The 20,814-nt window shown below is 33.8% G+C and overlaps 1 protein-coding gene across 1 annotated transcript in view; it reads right to left on the bottom strand.

The window, feature by feature from the left end:
* Nucleotides 1-4,107: 4,107 nt before the first annotated feature.
* Smp_131020 (hypothetical protein) overlaps nucleotides 4,108-20,814 on the bottom strand; it is a gene marked incomplete at both ends in the record, with an annotated part of 40,145 nt that continues 23,438 nt past the window's right edge. The window contains 4 exons of the mRNA XM_018797369.1: nucleotides 4,108-4,573; nucleotides 7,620-7,723; nucleotides 8,782-8,822; nucleotides 18,356-18,840. Of these exons, the coding sequence (XP_018652418.1) occupies nucleotides 4,108-4,573; nucleotides 7,620-7,723; nucleotides 8,782-8,822; nucleotides 18,356-18,840 (1,096 nt within the window). The remainder of the gene's footprint in view (nucleotides 4,574-7,619; nucleotides 7,724-8,781; nucleotides 8,823-18,355; nucleotides 18,841-20,814) is intronic.

Here is a 20,814-nt window from a genome sequence, read left to right on the forward strand (position 1 = left end):
GTACATGTTCAGACATTTTCATCTGTGGTTTTGGTGTTAGGAGAAAGTTATAAACATTTTATAGTGTTTGAGGGACTAGGATATACACTTAGTTACCCCAGCGTATATATACTACTGAACATAGTAAATGGATAGTTGGAGTTTGATACTTTTGAATAACAAGTGCGTGAATTACTCCGTGGTAACTGCGCTGTTGGTACGGGCCGTATTCACGTCAACGGTCAGTATTAAGGCTGGTAGAATGCAATTAGAATAATGTTGTAATAAGCTACCGTCTTAATGAAGCATAGTGTGGAAAAATAATGTGACACAGGATCGATTGTTACATAGTTCTGCGTTTTCAACACGAGTTGACAACATTTTACATATTGTTTGGCCCTACTAAATTGTTGACTAGGTAAAGGTCTACTTACAAGTTGTAAGTAGGATGAAACACTCTACGCATAAGATTTTATAGAGGGTTCCTGTTGTAGCGGTAAATAAATCCCCAAAATAAATAGCTCTGTAGGTCTTCGACATTGGATTATGACCACATTAGTTTTAATGGACTAGCCTAGCTGAATGTGCTCGGTCATGAATTCGCACCAGATCACTAGTGGGAACGCCGTGCTCAACATCCCCTGCATTAGCTAGCCGTATTAAACCAGTCGATCCACGACATATTGATAGCCTATCAAATATATCTTCGAACCTACTCGCTTCTGTCTTTTGATTTCAATTGGTGAGTATGATTCATAATATGTGTTACTGGTTAAAGCGTTGTCAAACTCCGAATACCCGTGGCATCTTCACTGTCCTTGTTCAATCAGTCTCATCCACGAAATTCCTGACTGGAATATGTAGTATGGAAGTCAGTTGAAATTTTCCATGACTTCAGAAGTATAAACTTGAGGAAAAAAGTAACAGACCATCGCCTAGAACAACACATCGAGAATGAAAAAAGGATGGTTTTGAATTTTCGAGAAGAAACAGAGAGAAACGAGAAAATGGATCCTTCGAAACATACTTGGAGAGTACTTTTGGATAGTGAATAATAATTTGATCTAGATTCTTTCTCCTTACTTATGTAGTCAACATGAAAAATCTGTTAGTAATATTTTCTTTGTTTCCTTTATGTTTAGAGTAGTAAGGTTCATAATTTTCGAGTTCTAATGAGACAACTTTAATAGTTTATTATCGATTTCTGTTCTATATGATGATTACAAAGGAATATAAAAAACCGTATTGAACAATGATGCTGAAATCAACTTAACAAAAGGTAAGAAAGTGAGCCCGAAAGCAATGATCCTAACATCATGACACGACAGCTCCACAAAGTATCACAGTAAATTCCATCAGAGCAGTTCTACAAAAGCAGACAAGCAAACATTGGCATAAATTTGTCTTTTACTCAAGACGATTTCAAAACAACGAAACTAAAGTGGGTAATTCAAAAGAAAGCCTTGTGCTGTGTCAATTTAGGCATTCAATTTGGAATTGTAACTTTACTCACGGAATCAAGAACCACTGAGAAATTTTCTCATTTCCTTAAGGAATATATATTATCTCCCTGAGTAGAGATGTGCACACAATATCTTTTGATGTGGCGGAGCGAGTATTGAAGAAAATTTTGCCCTTGACACTAATGTGAGGATTATTATATTATAACTGTCCAGTTAGTAGGTAACCATATTACTGTATTTCTATATTCTCTTTATTGTAAGCTTCTAGTTGAATAATTAACTGTATTCAACCCTTAATTATTGCTAAATAATTATGTACTGTTTAGTTCGTTCATTGCCTCTTACTGTACGATTTTGTTTAAACCATGGTTTCTTATTTAGTGTGTTATGCAGTCTGATAATACATTTATATAAGCGAATGAGTATTCGAGATAAATGCTTGGTGGTTGACTGCGCTCGATCATAGCTGCTACCATGATGTGGTCATCGGGTTTGTCTATCATGGTAATTCAACCGAGCTATATTCGCTGAGACAAATCTTCCTTTGGGTCCTACTATACCAGACAGGTCGGTTAGAGAACGATTATACGAAAAGCACCAATACAAGGTTCAAGGGCAAAGTCGTACTACTGACTGTAGAGGGATGTGACATCAGAAATGCTACCTACTCGGAACAGGCGAAAGGGCTTGAGAAAGGTTGACCCTAAACATCTCACACTTCACCTGATCCTACGGCCTTCCGTCTCCGATGATAAAGTTTTTTGAAGTGCGAAGCTAACATATCAAAAACTTTCAGCGAGAAGGCCGTGCGCAATCAGCTTTAACCAGTTGTACATTGGATCTTGAGACCATTTTGCCAGGTCACTAAGATCACCACTAACCTAACTTCTTTTTCAGATTCCTCAAGGAGAAATATCCTCCCCATGGTGGTAGTCATCTAAGAAATGACAACCACCTTCATACATCTAACAGAACCCGAAGTCATCTTGTTCACGATCAAATCCCTTCCTCATTGTGATGTGGGCTACTTCAATCCACATAAGTAGTATATGACGATGATCAGGCATAAAATGTATTTCAGTAGGAGATTGATAAGAAAAGAACGAAAACGAAACGCAATTGACATGAAAATGAACGAACAATAAAATCGGAGACGATGGACGGATATTTGCAGAAGGAATGGTCAAGATTGAGACAATTGATTGATAGTTTGTACATCAACTGTTTACTGTACGGTTATTTGTGTTCATATTTCCTCACAGAATTAGTACTTTAACAAAACATTGTCATATATATAATTGTACAGCTTGATAATAAATTCGTTGAAAAGAAATCCCTACTCTGAACTTCGTGTTTTTAATTTTAATGTTTAAATGAGAATTGCATATGTCAATTACTGTACGGTTGTCAAATTTTAGTGAGATACTCTATAATTTCATGTCAAGTACATTCCATTGTCCCCACTCGTGTTCTTGTTCACTACATCATAACTTAACAATTCTCTTATCAATACAATAATCTCACCTCTCATATCTTTATCACCACGTGCCACCAATGCTAATGATTTGAGTTCATAAAACGTTATTACTGGTGTCTTGAAACTACGCTTCAAACTACATGTTTAAACATTGTATCATATAGGACAACTAGCTTCCTTAGCTAAGACACTAGAATTTCACTATATAGATGTATGCTGCATCTATAAAACGTGCATATATATATGAAGTATAGCATATAGATCAGACAATAATACAATGAAATATCTGATTTCAATAAAACATATCGTCTAAATAACTGGTTAGCGTTTTTTTTAGCGAGTTGGTTTTCTACGGGATGGGGTCGTTAACCCCATGCCCAACCCTCCTCCTTTACTCGAGCTTGGGACCGGCAGTAGCCCCCGGAGGAGCTACAGCAATAAGCTACTGTGGGAGACAACAAACCAGATTTCATCCAGCGGAGGAAGAAATCAGGAAGAAGCGCTGGAAGTGGACAGGACACACATTGAAGAAGTCACCCAACTACATCACAAGACAAGCCCTCACATGGAATTCTGAAGGCCAAAGGAGAAGAGACCAAAGACCAAAGAACACATTACGCCGAAAAATAGAAACAAACATGAGAAAAATGAACAAAAACTGGATAGAACTAGAAAAGAAGGCCCAGGACAAAGTGAGTTGTAGAATGCTGGTCGGTGGCCTATGCTCCATTGTGAGTAACAGGCGTAAGTAAGTAAAATCATATAGGACAACTAGCTTCCTTAGCTAAGACACTAGAATTTCGCTCTATCGATGCATGCTGCATCTATAAAACGTACATATAGATATGAACTATATCATATAGATCAAACAATAATACAATGAAATATCTGATTTCAATAAAACATATCATCTAAATAACTGATAATTAAAAATTACAATTCAAGATATAAAGTATAAAGGGAAGATGTCTTTTCTTCCTTTCTTTACAAAAAAAGTGAGTGAAAAATTAAAGTTTTCTTGGGTTAAACATTATAATAAGTAGTCCCTAACTGATTACATGTAATAGCATATATATATACTACTTATTTCTTATATCTGACATATAATTTAAACAAAACCAAGAATGATAAATTCAATCTTGTTATATATATCTATATATCTAAGCATTGAATGTAATTCAATATCTCTCATTGAAAGCTTGTTAATTTTGGCGCTATTGATGAATGATTATTATTTTGTTTCCAATTTAAATGATCATTTATACAACATGTTAATTCTTCATATGTATCACATATTGGTTGACAACTATTAGTTGGTAATGATAAATTTGATTGTTTTGTATAGATTGAAAAAGGTGGACTTGATATTGATGTATTTGTAATGGTATTAAATTGTAATTTATTGGATATATTCGATGAACGGGTATAATATACGGATCTATGGTGATTATTATCATTGATAGGGAGTTTAGGTAATGTTAATGAATTTCTTTTTAATGAAGGATACATTAATTGATTATTATTATTATTTGTAATTAACTTTATTGTATTTTGAGAAGTATCATTATTGTATTGTGTTATAAATGGTTCTGTTTGTGATGGAAATTTGGTTTGATATGAATTTGGTTCATAATTAATATTTGTCCATAAAGCACTACAAAAAGAAGAAAATAAAAGTGACTGTTTAAATCCATATGATATTGTTTGTTTTAATCTTCCCATTGATTTCTTAGGACTGCAATTGATCAAGTCTCTTATTGACATATGTGTATACTGTGCTTATTGCCTCAATATAGCCTTATTTCACAAACATTGTAAGCAAAGATGGATAATGGCTAGCAGTGGAATCCAGTTTGACGTACGTTTGTCCTACTTGGGACTCATCAGCTGGATGTACCTGCATCTCAGAGTTGATGCTTAGTCGATATCTTCTACTATACTATATACACAGTATCCTGAGTGAAAACCTTTCATTCAATTAGTACGAACTGAAATGAAATGTTTATATTTCCTTACTGTTCATTAAATAGTCAATCTAACTTGATGATCAAATTACAGGTTCACATGCTACTCTTTGAGCTCTCAAAATACTAACTGCTTGTTCAAGCTGAAATAGGCGGGAAATGGTTTTACACTTACCATCCAAGTAAATTGAAAGTTGAATGCTTGAACGACTAAACAACGTTTGCATTTTAAGCAAAGATGGATGGTGGCTAGCAGTGGAATCCAGTTTGACGCGCGTTTAGTCCTATTTGGGACTCGTCAACTACATGTACCTGCATCTCAGAGTTGACGTTCACTCTGCAACTGGAACTCAGTAACTTTCACTTCAAACACCATCCCGTTATCTACTCAGCTACTGAGTTCTGGTAGCCACTTGCTTGTGCAATAGGGTAAAGTTTAAATTTACTTAGTATTACTTGTTTGAATCTTCCCATTGATATTAAGACTGCAATTGATCAAGTCTCTTATTGGTATATGTGCATCCTGTGTGTATTGCCTTGATATAGTCTTAATTCACAAGCATTATAGGCAATATGCATAGTATGCACGTATGCCAATAAGAGACTGATCAATTGTAGTCCATTTTTGATCTCAGAAACATTCAACAATTACCACATTCTCACATCAATGAAAATTGGTTGGAATTAAAAATACAAACTAAAACAGATTAGTTACCTAGTTGAATTATTTCGTGTTACCTATAAGACTGTCCAGTTGTCTTTCATTTCCAATCCAAATTTCTATATTGAATTGAAAGCAATCAATTATATCTTGTTATTCTATGTTTTTAAAAAAATAGTTTTTTCCTATCACTATAGTATTTAATTCATTGTCTTCGTTATTGCCATTTATTTGTTACAATGACTAAATTACCTCATAGAATACTGTCATACCTTGACTCATTTACCTCTAGACTTTTTTTCATAATTATATTAAACGTCAAGCAATCGTAACATATATTCCAACAACCTTGGCCGATGAAAGTTTTCTGTTTCCTAAATGAATCAGTGGTGTATGCTACTTCTATTTACAGATATAAGTAGTATGTAACACCGGTCGGAAGTGGAATGTTTGAGAGCAGAAGGTTTAGAAGACGGAAATGAAGAGAAAAGAAAAGGAAAGTGGAAGCGATAACAATGAATGAAGAAACAATCAAGCTTATGAGAGACAATTCAAAGAAGATGCGGAAATGATGCATCTGATATATGATTTCCACATTTAATTAGGTCACTGTGTGATTGTGCACTAAACAATAAATTGGTCATCCCCACTTGACTTATTCGTTCATTACAAATCCACCCTTCTCAGCGTATTGCACTATATTTAACCTAAGGGTTAGATAGTTGATCTATTATATATAAGGAATGCTTTGGATACAGTTCCGATCATATACCTACAGTCCATATATGTCTTATACTTTCACAGACCATGTTTCACGGTTATATACCCATACAGAATACACTGGTGAGTAGTATGTTCATCGCTTCGTAGACGGATAGACATCTTGTCTAAGACACAAGCGGTAATTAGCAAATACTTCATTTTTTTCAAATGAAAACCATTAATGACAAAAAAGATGCTACTCTTTTTTTCCATCACATATGAGGGGTTTTGGTGAACATAACTTTATTTTTCTTGTTTCAATTATGATAACCAACAATCCTATTCTTTCAATTGAAACGAAGTTGATGGGCTTTGTCACGAAGTTGTTAAAATCTTACATACTACTCACAAGTAGCCTAAATAGTAATGATAAAAATAATCCTGATAAGAACGGTGTTTAAATTGTTTTTTTGGTGAAACTATAATTTATGGACCACCTTTGAGTGACACTAGACTGACCTTGAGAGCGTCCACCTAATGGAAAGGATCAAATGAGGGTTATAGACCTGTATGAGGCATTGGAATTATGATTCATAATCGATGTTTGGTACTTCTACAGTGATGTGGTCATCTAGCCCCTTATTAAGACATTTACATTGAAATGTAAGAGTTTAGTGACTTCGAACTGAATACAGATTATAAGAAATGCTATTTTCCATAATATTTCACAACTCATTTAATGTCACATAATATTTGGACTGCAGAATAGCTAAGTATTTAGGTAAAAAAGACGTTTTGTAAACCCGAAGATACTTGGGGTAACAGGTACAAGCTATTATTCAAGATTTGGCTTAACTTCCGAAGAAATAGATATACGCTATTGGTCACAGTAGTGGCTTATGTTTTTGAGGGATATGTATCTACACTCATGAATGGGTTGTGTATATTTAATTTCGATTTGGCTTACTCAATAAAAGCTTCCTCCCAACTCTTAGTTTTCTCACTCAATTAGCTAGTTAGGCTCAAGTATAGTAAGCTTATACATCAGTTGCAAACTCGGATGACCCCAAACCATAACAATTTGTCTTTCATTTTAACAAAAGTCCCAAATTTTAAGGTCATTTGTAAGTACCCATGTATTATAAGCACAAAAATGTAGGTTGAAGATAAAAGTTTGGCGATAGCCAAAAGTACGAGAAATAGATATAAGCCAAAATATCACACAAAATAAATTAAGGTTAAATATGTCGATTATTAGAACTAACCACAACAGTTTAGAAATGAAGCGTTTACATAAAACGCTGAAAAGTAGTGACAAATAGATGTTCCCATCTACCTGACCAAATAAATAAATCGCTAAAAACATTACTAACCTTTTACGAACAGATACTTTACGGTTGTTTCGACGGCGATAACACACTAAACCAATGATAAGAACACTAATAAGCCATATCAATAAACCTATTATAATGAACGCCTGAAGAAAAAAACAGAATAGTAGAGGGTCATACATTAACTTAATGGAAAAATTCCACTAATAAAGTGATTAGAACAATTAAATTTTACAATGAGTTAAAGAGTCCTCATTGACAGGACTATAATTTATGGGCGAAGCAATGAGATTTAGAATAGCAAGTCTTGGATTTCAACTTGAAATTCATCCACCCAAATGGCTAAATATCATCTCGGCAATATAGCTGATTTCAGTTCGTAATGAAAACCCCTAGTCCAATTTTTGTTCATCACATCCATATCTAGATCCTAATCCTGATTTCTCGCGCTAATTTGTAATTTCTTTTGAGCCTAGTAGACTGGTGAATCTTCTCAAGGTCATCCTAGCATCGTTCATAAATTATATTCTGACTGAAGCGTCGAAAACAAAAGAGGTATGAACATATGATTTATCCAAGGTTTTAGAACACCTCAGTAACAAACAATTTTGATCTTATACAAACTAGAACTGTACAGATTGCCTTGGTATTGATAGTAAGTCACAACAATTATAATCAGAGATAGACAGTGGCTAACAGTAGTATCCAGGAAGCGCGTTTCTACACATTTTTGATTCGTCAGTCGGATACACCTGCGTCCAAGAGTCAATATTCAATCCGGCATTCACGTTCATCTAGCTAAGAAGTGCCAAATAGAGCGAAATTCACATCCTAGATTCCACTGCTACCCACAATCCATCTCTGCGTAACATACTCCTAGTAATTTGCTAAAACAAATATTTCGTTTATTCCTATCATAAAGTTGTAGTAGTACAGTAAATTTTCAAGCATACACTTAAATTTAACTATTACAGTCAGTCAGTCAGTCACAACGTAGAACTTCGTACGTATGTACATCAGTTCGAGTTGCCATACCACATTAGCACAGAGATACAGTTGTCGATTCAAATCCGTTGGTGGTAGAATGAGGACTGAATACAAAGCTCACTTATAAACATATAATATAAAGAAGTAAAATAGCATTATCCATAACAATTGAAGCTTTTCAATGAAATTCACATAAATCACCTTTCTTTTAACTTACTAAAATTATATAATTACGTGTTTCATTGTTAGAAATTTGACCTGGAATTAAAGATAATGAATTAAGAAATAATCTAATTAAAATATTAAGGAAAGTATATTCAGAATATATAAAATTTTAGAAGGAGGTTTTGTGGAGATTTTAGTAATTTTATATAGTTGAAATCATGAGTTAATTGAAGCTAGACCACTGTGAAAAACCTGGAAGCACTGGACGGCCATTTCGTTCTATTGTGGGACTCCTCAGCAGGGCGCATTCAAGATCCCGCCTCGCGAGATTCGAACCCAGCGTTACATTTGACTCTTTTGTTGGACAGATGCAACGTTGCAATCAGTATTAAAATGAATGAAACATTGAATGATAAGGTAACAAACCGTACAGTAAAACCCCACACTAATAATGTAAGTCGCAAATAAAGTGTAACAGTGTAGGATTCTGGACATCTATCTAGAAATTGTTTGATACTGCTTATTTTTGAGTATTTCTTCAAATGATCCAGTTTTCAATAAAATCTTATATTCAACTTTGTTAGTCTTTCAAAAACAACGTAGATGAAGAATTCAATTCTTGATCTTATATAAGTATCTCAATCTTTGTTGTAAAAGAAATCTTCATTTGAAAGTATTTTCTCCAGTTGGTAAGTATGATTGAATCATACACTATTATAAGGCCATATGAAACATCAAAGATCCATGTATATGCAGCCTATTATCAATGTATTAATTATTCACCTTCCTAAGCTTGGCTCCTCCATGGTCCTGTTGCAGTCGGTTCATCAAATTATATATATATTTATTTATATATACAATTTGGCTTTCGGAAATTTGAATTTCTGTGAATTACAAATTTTAATATACAGAGCTGATTGAACAGTTTAGAATATCGACCTTGAAATGAACTTTTTGGTGGAATCAATTTGAAGTCTAAAACGATGATGAAAAGGCTCAAACGTGCTATTTGATTCCCAACAGTTACCCAGTGATACAAGATCAGCTTCCACTTATATTAATTTCTTCATCAGTAAAATTCAACTCAGTAGTAAAAACCAGCGATACAATGGCTGACATGTTGATAGTAAAGCGGGAGGGAACTTTTGTGGTGATTGACCAATAGAAAAATCATTAAACAAAATTATTGGTTACAGTAAACTATATGGACGATCTTGGGCTACAATGCAAGCTGTATCACCCTTCCGTATACAAACTTATGAAACGTGGGGTTGAATCTGAAAGTAAACATTATAGTAAAGGAATACTATCTAGCTTCATGAAACACTCGTGACTACTCATTGAATTACATCCAGTACTTTAATACACATTCTGCCTTAGGAGCAGGTATGTTTTATAATTTAGCTTAAGAACCAACTTAATTTCACTATTTGGTTGTTTATTAGATAATTTTATTAATTTCAAGCATTTCCAGGATCAAATATTGTCAATATTTACTTTATTAGAAGGTGGTTTTGTGGAGTGAGGAGCCCTACAATAGGACGAAACGGCCATCAAGTGCTTCCAAGTTTTCTATGGTGGTCTAGCTTCAATTGACTGATGATCTCAACTATACAATATTTACTTTGTTAATAATTACATACAGTTTATATATCAATGAGGTTTAAACTTCGAAGAAAACACACGAAACCTTATCTTACCTGTTATTGGTTAACTCAAGGCCGTCAAGTATGTTATGCTTTTACGAAACTATATATGGGATTCAGTTATCAAACTAATATTCAATCTACACTCTACTTGTAACTACCTTATCAGTATATCTTATTGTCGAAATCATTTGTATATTTCAATATTATATTAGCTGTACAACAAACTATTTCATTTGACTTACAGTTTATCTCTAAATCACCCGTTTACCTTACAATCTATCTTTCTCTCCTACTTGTAATTGACATGTATTTTACTGTAAAAGGGAACATAGATCTCTCTATACAATTATTCATTTATATGCTAGTTTTCCTTTTTTTTGAAGCAATATTTTATATGAAACATATAATTTTGTTGCCAAGTCAACTAAACTGTAACTTTCTATTAAAAACAAAAAAAACTGCTACACTTGTTAATGTTCAATAATTAAGTAAACACTATACAATAGTGAAATTGTTTATATTCATATATATACGTAAATGTATATCATCTGTATGGAGTTAACATGTTTATAACCTGTTAAATATTGTTAAATAGATTAACAGTTTTAAACTTTTACTCTTCTCTCACCCCCCCTCCTCTATTTTATAACTCTAACGTTAACTATCTTTTGTAGAATAATATATAAGAACTAATGATCGAATAGTTTCACAGTATTTGGGCGTCCGGTTGATGTAAGACATTCAAGAGGAAGAATGTATTTGTCAAATCTCAGCGAATAAGTTTAAAGTAAATCTAACGTTTCACTTAGCAAACTGAAAAGCTTGAACTAAAGTGCCAAGCAAATTCATTCGTTGAGATTCTACAAATATATTCTTCCTCTTTAACTATCTTTTATTATTTTTTGTGTCCCCTTCTTCTGTTGGATACAATCTAGATATTGTATACATAGGAAAAAAACGGATTGAAATAGATATTGGATCACATGTTTTATTTATTGTAATAAAAAACATCATGATTACTGCCCCCCTTTTGTCTTTCATCAATAAACACTTTATCATTCTATATAGTTAAGATCATGAGTCAATTGAAGCTAGACCACCGTGGAAAACCTGGAAGCACTGGACGGCCGTTTCGTCCTATTGTGGGGCTCCTCAGCAGTGCACATCCACGACCCCGCCTCGCGGGATTCGAACCCAGGACTTTATCATTCGTTAAATTCAGTAATAATCTATTCATGATGAATAAAATAAAAAAATTTGTTTATTTGTTTTGTAATAATCGTTAATCGATAAGTGAAATATAAATAGGTCACTCGTTGTGAATGTGAAATGGTTTTCTTTTCTAGCGAACCTACAGATTATTGTGCGGCCTTCTTGAATATCTGGGCTATCTGTTGTTCACACTTGGATATTTCAACAAGTTAGTTGTTTCCTTGTTTTGTTTGTTTTTACACATCATTATGACTAACTTCTTCCGGTGCATTTCTGAAAAGTGTACAACCTTTCGTTGTAGAAGTCACAGAAGTGACCAATCAGAGACATTGTGGTTGCTGGCAATATGCATCGAAAAGAATGTACATCAATTAGATGGCGATTGATTGGAGTGCTAACATCTAACTGGCGATTACTGAATATTTATCATGAGGATCAATCAAGAAATAAGAAAAGTAAACTTGTTCAATTATTTTGTGCTGGGAATTCTATATTGTACCAAAAATGTAATATTGAATAAAGCCGCTAATAATAATAATTTCCAGTAATTTTTGTTTGAAATATGAAGGTCTTAGTTGTAAAATAAAATGTTTGTTAGTAATCTTAGGAACAATAGTTCTTGAAAGTCTTAGGTAATAAAAGATTAAAGTATAGGATCTCTATCTATTATTAAGAATTTAAAATATCGTCTGTAGACTGGTCTATATAAACACCTAGTTTAGCTATAAGTACAAATGCAGGAGAAAACGACCAGTGTAGCAGCAGCAGCCTCACCAACACTAGGTCTCAATATTAACAAAGGGAAAAGCAAGACTCTCCGATACAATACAATATGCACCAATCAAATTACACTTGACAGAGAAGCTTTGGAGAATGTGGAAACCTTTACATATCTGAGCAGCATCATTGATGAACACGGTGGATCAGATGCAGATGTGAGGGCGAGGATTGGCAAAGCAAGAGCAGCATATTTACAACTGAACAACATCTGGAACTCAAAACAATTGTCAACCAAAACCAAGATCAGAATTTTCAATACAAATGTCAAGACAGTTCTAATGTATGGGGCGTAGACGTGTATAACTACGACAGCCAAGATCCAGAAGATACAAGTGTTTATCAATAGTTGTCTACGCAAGATACTTCAGATCCGTTGACCAGACACTATCGGCAACAACCTACTGTGGGAGAGAACAAACCAGATTCCAGTGGAGGAAGAAATCAGGAAGAAGCGCTGGAAGTGGATTGGGCACGCTTTGAGGAAATCACCCAATTGTGTCACAAGACAAGCCCTCACATGGAATCCTGAAGGTCAAAGGAGAAGAGGAAGACCAAAGAACACATTACACCGAGAAATGGAGTCAGACATGAGAAGAATGAACAAAAACTGGATAGAACTAGAAAGAAAGCCCAGGACAGTGTGGGTTGGAGAATGTTGGTCGGCGGCCTTTGATCCATTGGGAGTAAAGGGCGTAAGTTAGCTATAAGCAGAGAAGTTTTTGAGTATGCTGACCATTTCACTTTATAGCAGTGCTGATGTATTGGGGGTAAATAAATTACAGTACAATAAACGTACTTCAAGGTTCTCAGCCTTTCAAATAAAATATCTTAACGTTTCTATGGTTCATATTCAAATGTATTTAAAAAATATGCATTCATTAACATAAATGTGATTAATAAAATTATTGACTGACTTTGAATGATACATCGGCTACACATTTTCATTCAATGACTGAGTATGTACTAATTCTATGAATCCGACATCTGCTTTTGCATTAGTTGATATCTATTATTTGACTCAATTATGATGATATAGTTTTCCATGGAAAATGTGCTGTACATTCTTATTTGAAATACAGTTAAATTATTGGCCTGATGCTGATCGATAGTTATGGAGTTTGTTGTACTTTAACAGTTGAATTTATGAAGCAATCTAAGCTAGACAACCATTGAAAACCTGTAGGCACTGGACGGCCGTTCCACCCTATTATAGGACACCTCAGAAGTGAGCTACAACAATCCCTAACGCGGAACTCGAACCCAGGACCTTCGGTATAGTGCGCGAACAATTAACTTCTAGACCACTGATCGTCTATAAATACTTGCCATTGATAATTGTCATCAAAAAGATTTCTTTTAGCGATATTAATTCTACAGTCTTCATTACCGACCGAACTTGGTTAAATTATTAGTGAAAACTAAGGAGCATCGGGAATCCGTTTAGTTTTAATACACGAACCCTCAACAATGCACAGCTATTACAACATTTGAAAGTGAACCCTGAGAATTCAGATCTCGTGGTGAGCCCCTGATATTCAAACTACTCAGTTGATATTCGGTAGTTTGAATTTCTAATTTTGGTCAATTTAGAATATTTCCCTACCACTTTGACGGGTAACTTTCTGAAACTCGAGATGACTGAATTCCATTAGCCACAAATTCTCAACAGAACTTCAAAAATTACCCCACGGAATCAGTCACTAGGTTGGTTGCGGATGTTCACTAAAGAGGAATAAAATATAAGAAAGAAACAGCTGTCTAGAACTTCCTGATTTTCAAAGGTTGTCTAACTAAGGTCAGTCCTGAGTTAAACTTCGAAGTTTATCAATTTTTAAAGACCCCTTACACCAAGAGGTTAGTATTCTGGAGTTTGATAAAAACTAACCATGAAACCTCCTTGATGTAAACTGAATGAACACAAAGAATTGGCTCCGCGAGTGCTTTTTTGAACTGTTCAAGTTAGATTTATGTTAGAATTAAAGTACATACACAGTAAGAAATGTATTAACTTCAACGTTTTATTAAGACTAACTGATTTGTCGAAGTTAGATGATTTAGAATAATTAGTGAAAAATCTTTGTTTTGACTTAAGTTTCCTGAAGGTTAAATATTCCTGTAACATTTAACTTCACTGTCTGAAAAGCGAAGTAAAAATAACTTTGAAATATATAAAAGCAGTTAAATCAAATGCTTTGAACCTAAATTCCATACATCTAAAGTTGCGCATAAATTGCTTAAATATTTGGGAAGTAATGAAATCCTCTTTTCATAGAATAGGGTGATTGTGGTTAGCAGTGGAATGTAGAATGCTCACTAGGTCCCGTTCGGAGCATATCAGGTGACAAGTCTCTAAACCAGTGTTTACAGAGGGACTAGAACCTGGTATCTTGCAGTTCAAATGCTCAACACGTTATTTACTGAGATACTGAGTCCAAGTAGTCATTTAATTGTGATACGAGTATGATATTTGTATAGCCATTAGAAAGAATTTGAATTATCTCATCGTTGGCAATATGAACATCTTGTATAAATTGCTTTGATGTAATGCACAAATCCCAATAAAGATTGATCAGAATTTAGCAAAGATTATCAACAAGGTATTTTGTAATGCGTTATGACATAACAAATATAGATATTTTATATAAATGAAATCATGAATCAATTGAAGGTAGACCACCTTGGAAAACCTGGAAGCACTGGACGGCTGTTCCGCCCTGTTGTGGGACTCCTCATCAGTGCACACCCTACGATCCCGACTCGTGAGATTCGAACCCGGGACCTATCACTCTCGCTCACAAGCGCTTAACCATTAGACCACTGAGCCGGCATCCAACGCTGTAACCAGTGGAGTTCAACCATGTCTGTTGGGAGATATCAACTCACTGAAGACATTGGTGAATGGTTGCTCAATTTCGTGGATTGGTTGAAGTTAGACAATAACACCGTTGGATACCGACTCAATGGTCTATTGGTTAAGCGCTAGCGCGCGCGAAAGTGATAGGTTCTGGGTTAGAATCTCGCGAGTCGGGATCGTAGGGTGCGCACTGCTGAGGAGTCCCACAACAGGGCGGAACAGCCGTCCAGTGCTTCCAGGTTTCCATGCTAGTCTAGCTTCAATTGACTGATGATTTCAACTATATAAAATTACTGAAATCTCCACAAAACCCCCTTCTGATAAAATATAGACATGTTGCATTCTATTGACTACTTTTATAAATCACACATGTTTCATTTTGTCTCTTTTCGTTATATTTGTATGCATTGAAAGATAGAAAATTATGGAAATGATACAATCAATAATTCTAGCCAATAGAAAACAATCATTCGATCTTCTATAAATAGTGCTAGTTTTTTTGTCAAAACTACCCTTTCAGTCTAATTTCCTTGTCTCTCGTTAAGAAATACCTTTTTCTTCCCCTTAAGAAACGGCTTTCGAGATAAATGTTTACTAAAAATCTTACTATTTAAATAAAATACCCAACAGTTAATTTGATACAGTTGGTGGTGAGTGTGTTAGTACTTTCGTTTTCTGTCATAGTAAATGTGTACTGACTGAACAGTGGTATAGAAACGACAGTAATATACACAATATCATACACAAATAGATAAGATATTTATTGTTGTAAGGTATTTAAAGAAAGAACAACAACAACAACAACAACCCATCATTTACTGTCATTTAGACATTTTTGATAATCATATCATATCCTAAATAGGACTTAAACACGCGTCCTGGATCCCATTGCTAGCCACTATCCATCTTTGCTTATATCCAAATTTAATTCAGATATTATTGAACAAAACAATAAAATTATTTAAAATACAGTTTTTAATTTGGTTCATTTATGAACAATGAATGTTTGTATGTTAGTTCGTTTAAGATGGAAACAAATTCATTCCCCCCCTCCCCCATTTTTGTTGTTGATAAGTTGGTTGTCAAAACCTATTTGTTTAGTCTATTGGTTACAACAATTAAATTTTTTCCATGATTTTAATTGTCATTCTTTTTATTTTATATGAATTTTAACTAAAATAAACCAATACAAGCCTATTCCAAGCTTATATACACACTTCTATTATATAGTTGTATTCCATTAAGATGATTATTATGGTCTATTATTGTAAGTCTTATATTACTAGATTACATATTCCATAAACAAGGTAAAGGGTTTGAAAATAGTCTTATACAACTAATTGATCAATGAGTAGTGACCAATCTCATATTAGCTTAGTCCTTCAGTGTTGGATCTATGGGATTTATTTTCATCACTACTTGATAGTCAATCAAATGTAAATATATCTCATTCCTATAAGAAGCCAGTCACTGATCAAATAGCTTAGTTGGTAATATTTAAAACAGTAAAGTAAGATGATGTGTATTTGAATCTTATAGGGAGTATCAGTTCTCCCGGGATTATAGGTATCTCTTACTTGAGAAGTCCAACAGTCAAAAAGCCTAGGTCGAGGAGATTTTCATCCAGACTACCTCCAGACACCTAATATCTCAGAATATTTATCCATTTGGAAGAGAGTTTCCGTCACAGTGTGACATCAACGACAGACATCTGTAGCATTCATAGGTTAACTGTTTTACAGCCATGAGGTTGTAGTGTAATTGTCACTATATCTAACCAGAACTTCAATCTCTATCAGGAATATACTGAATTTGGAAACAGGGATCAAAACTCCATCATTTTTATCACCGCACTTGAACAAGTATAGATATAAATTCTATTGGTAAAATGTGATAATCCGAGATAAAGGGAATTTCTAAGGACTTGGTACTTAGGTTAATATGAAATCAGTAGAAAGATTTATACAGGTTCAACGCGCAAATCAGTTGGAATAACGTCAGTCGATGACATGTTTAGGAGTCAATCTAACATAATGGTTACCTGTAATGAAAGTGTACATGGAATTAAAAATTTCACTGACGTCAACTAACTAATCAAGAGATAATTCAAATGAATTGATTTAATTTTTCAAAAGTATTTCTTCACTGTTCATTACTATTTAAAGTCACTGACAATTGGACTGAGCCATGTTGGTAGGTGTAGACTACCTTACCTGGTTGGGATCCGCGAGATGATAGCAATCGACGGTTAGAGACCTTGGAAGACATGACTCAAAATCGTTTGCAATCGCGAAGGTGCATCCACTCTTTGTGTTCTGCCAGATTCTAATCTTCTGAATTCTTCATGTCCCTATCCTTTTTCTCTTTTCAAATTTTTTTCACTGTATTATACTCCTTCAATAACATCTTCAAACCCTAATCTTTCACATAATGCTTATACTCTTACTACTTCTACCACTATGGGATTTGAATGGACAACTGCATCTCTGTGTTGATGTGGTATGGCAACTCGAACTGATGTACGTACTTACGAAGTTGTACGTTGTGACTGACTGACTGATCGACTATTTAAAGTAAACACTGGAGTCAATGTACGAAAACAATACATAGAAAGACAATGTAAGCCTCAAAACTAAGTCATCTAACACAAAAGGAATATAATATCATATAGACTATATTATTCAAACCATCTTCTCACGTATGACTAATGGTTTTTTTCATACATTGTTGTTTCATTTTAAAATTATAATTTAAACTACTATAGTGATATGTGTTACTTATGTCAATATAAGTAGTATATAACGCCAATCAGGAATAGAATGACTGACAATAAAGAGTTGTACACATCTAGGAAAAAAGAACGGAAACAGAAAGCCATTGATATGGAAATACAGGAACAATGAAGTCTGAGACAATTAATAGACATTTTGCAAATAAAGTATTATAGTACGTTGTTTTCTACTTTATCAAGTAACTGTGTAATTTTGTGCCAAAAGGATAATCGGTTGTCTTCGCCTATGTTCTCGTTCACTACACTATTAACTCACAATTAGTGTTTTTCTCAAAATAATAAGAAAAAAGAAACGTATGCTGAATATCAAATAGCTGAATTCAATCTAAAAATTTCTTACCAGATAGATTCATGACACCATCAGATTCTTTAATTGTTGTTTCTTGACTTTTATCAATTGTTGATACATTGGATTGATCTGAATCTATTATTGTATTTACTGTTGTTAAAGAAGATAGAGTATCATCAGATTGATCAATGTCAAGGTGTTCATCTTGAATGTTGTGAACATTATCAAATCTTAATTGAACAATCTTAATTGTATCATCCTTATTTCTCATCTCCATTTGTTTTATTCTATCTATGGGATCTGATAGAAATGTTGATGTTGTTGTTGTTGTTGTCGTCGTCGACGTCGTAACTGATGGTTTATTAATTTTATTATTCAAATTAATATTTCTGGCAGATTGATCGATTTGTAATGGTCTAGCTACATGAATTGTTTTTATATCAGGCGCTAAAATAGTCGATATAATTTTAGATTCAATAGGTGTTTGACAAAATTCTCCATGCCAATCCAATGTACATTCACATATTGCACTGGTACTTAATGAAATGATGAGAGAAACAGAAAAGAGGATTATTTACTTATATTAAAACAATAGTGATTGTAAATGATAGATGACCTACGTATTTTACAATTAGTTATGTTTTAAAGGACTTATGTTATATTCGAAGAAGACTAAATGAATAATGACTTCCAGGAGTTTGACTCTTAATGGATGTTCGTGCAGACGAAGGTGAAGGGAGTGTCCACTTTGTTCAATGTAGTGTGTTTTGCAGTTGGAACAATTAATTTAATAAATGATGTTCGAATGACCTATTCAGTTGTACAATGAAACGAAGAACCATGTACCTATTTATATTCGATAATTTTGATGTTTGATTATAATTCCTTGAAAAAGCTTGGACCAGATTGCCAGGCGAAATGTTGGATTTACTATAAATTCATTCGCTGAGATTTTACAAATATATATTATTCCTATTTAATGTCTTACATCAACTCGGCGCTCAAATACTGTGAAACTATTCGCTCTAATTTAGACGAAAGTTCTTAGATATTTCTTTCTTTGGTTTGTATAGGATTGATTGGAGTGGTTTTTTGTGTTTTTTTTGTTCTACACCTTTTGCAAAAGGCTCTAATAATCTCGCTGTAATTTTGGATTTGTCTTTTATATATGGTAGTGTTATATTCCGACGAGAATAATAATAGGTAACTGTTGAGATCTATTTGTGGACTAATATTATTCGTTTATTTTTATTGTATAACTATTACGTAATTATAAGCAAAGATGGATAGTGGCTAGCAGTGGAATCCGGGACGAGCGTTCCGTCCTATTTGGGACTCATCAGCTGGATGTACATGCATCTCAGATTTGATGTTCACTCTGGGACTCCTAAGCATCAATGGGAATATTCAAACAAACAATACTAGGTGAATTTATTACGTAATTAGATTATGTATATTCATCCAGCTCAAAGAACAAAACTCCTCCTGGATGAGAACGGTTAACAATGCGACTGATATGCGAAGCCTAAGTAATTATGAGGAAGCTAATCTACGAAACCCTTTTTAATAGTTGAATTTTTAAACATAGTTTAATTGTATACGATTAAAAAATGAATTCGAGGAGTTCAGCTCAAAAGATGATAGTATTGAAAGCAACCTGAACATCAACAACAAGTAATTTTATCGTATAAGTCACTTCAGTACTTCACTTATATGGATACCTAACAAATTCTAACTTAACTCTTTCATGTATGTAATTTGAACCTATTTTATAATTATAATTACTCAATATGACAGGTTGCAAGGAGTTAACGAGATCCAAATGAAATAAAATCAAGCCATATCAGTCTACTTATATTTTTACTCTTGCTCTCTTCAAGATGAATAAAGAAACTTAAATCTGACAAGAATTGAAACACATTTTCTCTCCCTATTAATAACCCATATCATCGATTGTTTATCATATTCATTTACAAGATGGCATAGGTGTCAGTTTTCATGTCGAATATTTGGCGTCAGCTGAATAAAATCGATAAATTCTAGTTGAAAGTATGTTGATAATCGTTTCCAAAATTAGAATGCGATAGCTGTTTGCCGCTTCCAAGTTTAAAATAGTTCACTTTCTTGATTGAATATTTTTTAATTTTAAAATAATCGCATTTGATCAATGAGACCCAACTATTGGCAGATAAATAGCTTGGGTAGTAACATTCTGAATAATGTGTTCTTTATGACGGCATGTCAAACATAGAAACTAATCAATGAATAATGACGGGAATTATTACTTCGAGAAAAAAATGACATTATTTACCTTGTGAGAACACATTTTCCATGTAAACACGGTTTACTGCATATTCTAGCACCAGTATTCTCATCACATTTCCATAAATTATAAAGAGGTGTACAATATACCTCACAACGCTGTCCATAATAATTTTTGGTACAAGTTATTTCAATATGGGCTTCAACTCTAAAAATAATTATTCAACAAAGGAAGGAGATGAAACTTT

Source organism: Schistosoma mansoni, chromosome 4 (genome assembly GCF_000237925.1).
Source record: "Schistosoma mansoni strain Puerto Rico chromosome 4, complete genome".
NCBI lineage: Eukaryota > Metazoa > Platyhelminthes > Trematoda > Strigeidida > Schistosomatidae > Schistosoma > Schistosoma mansoni.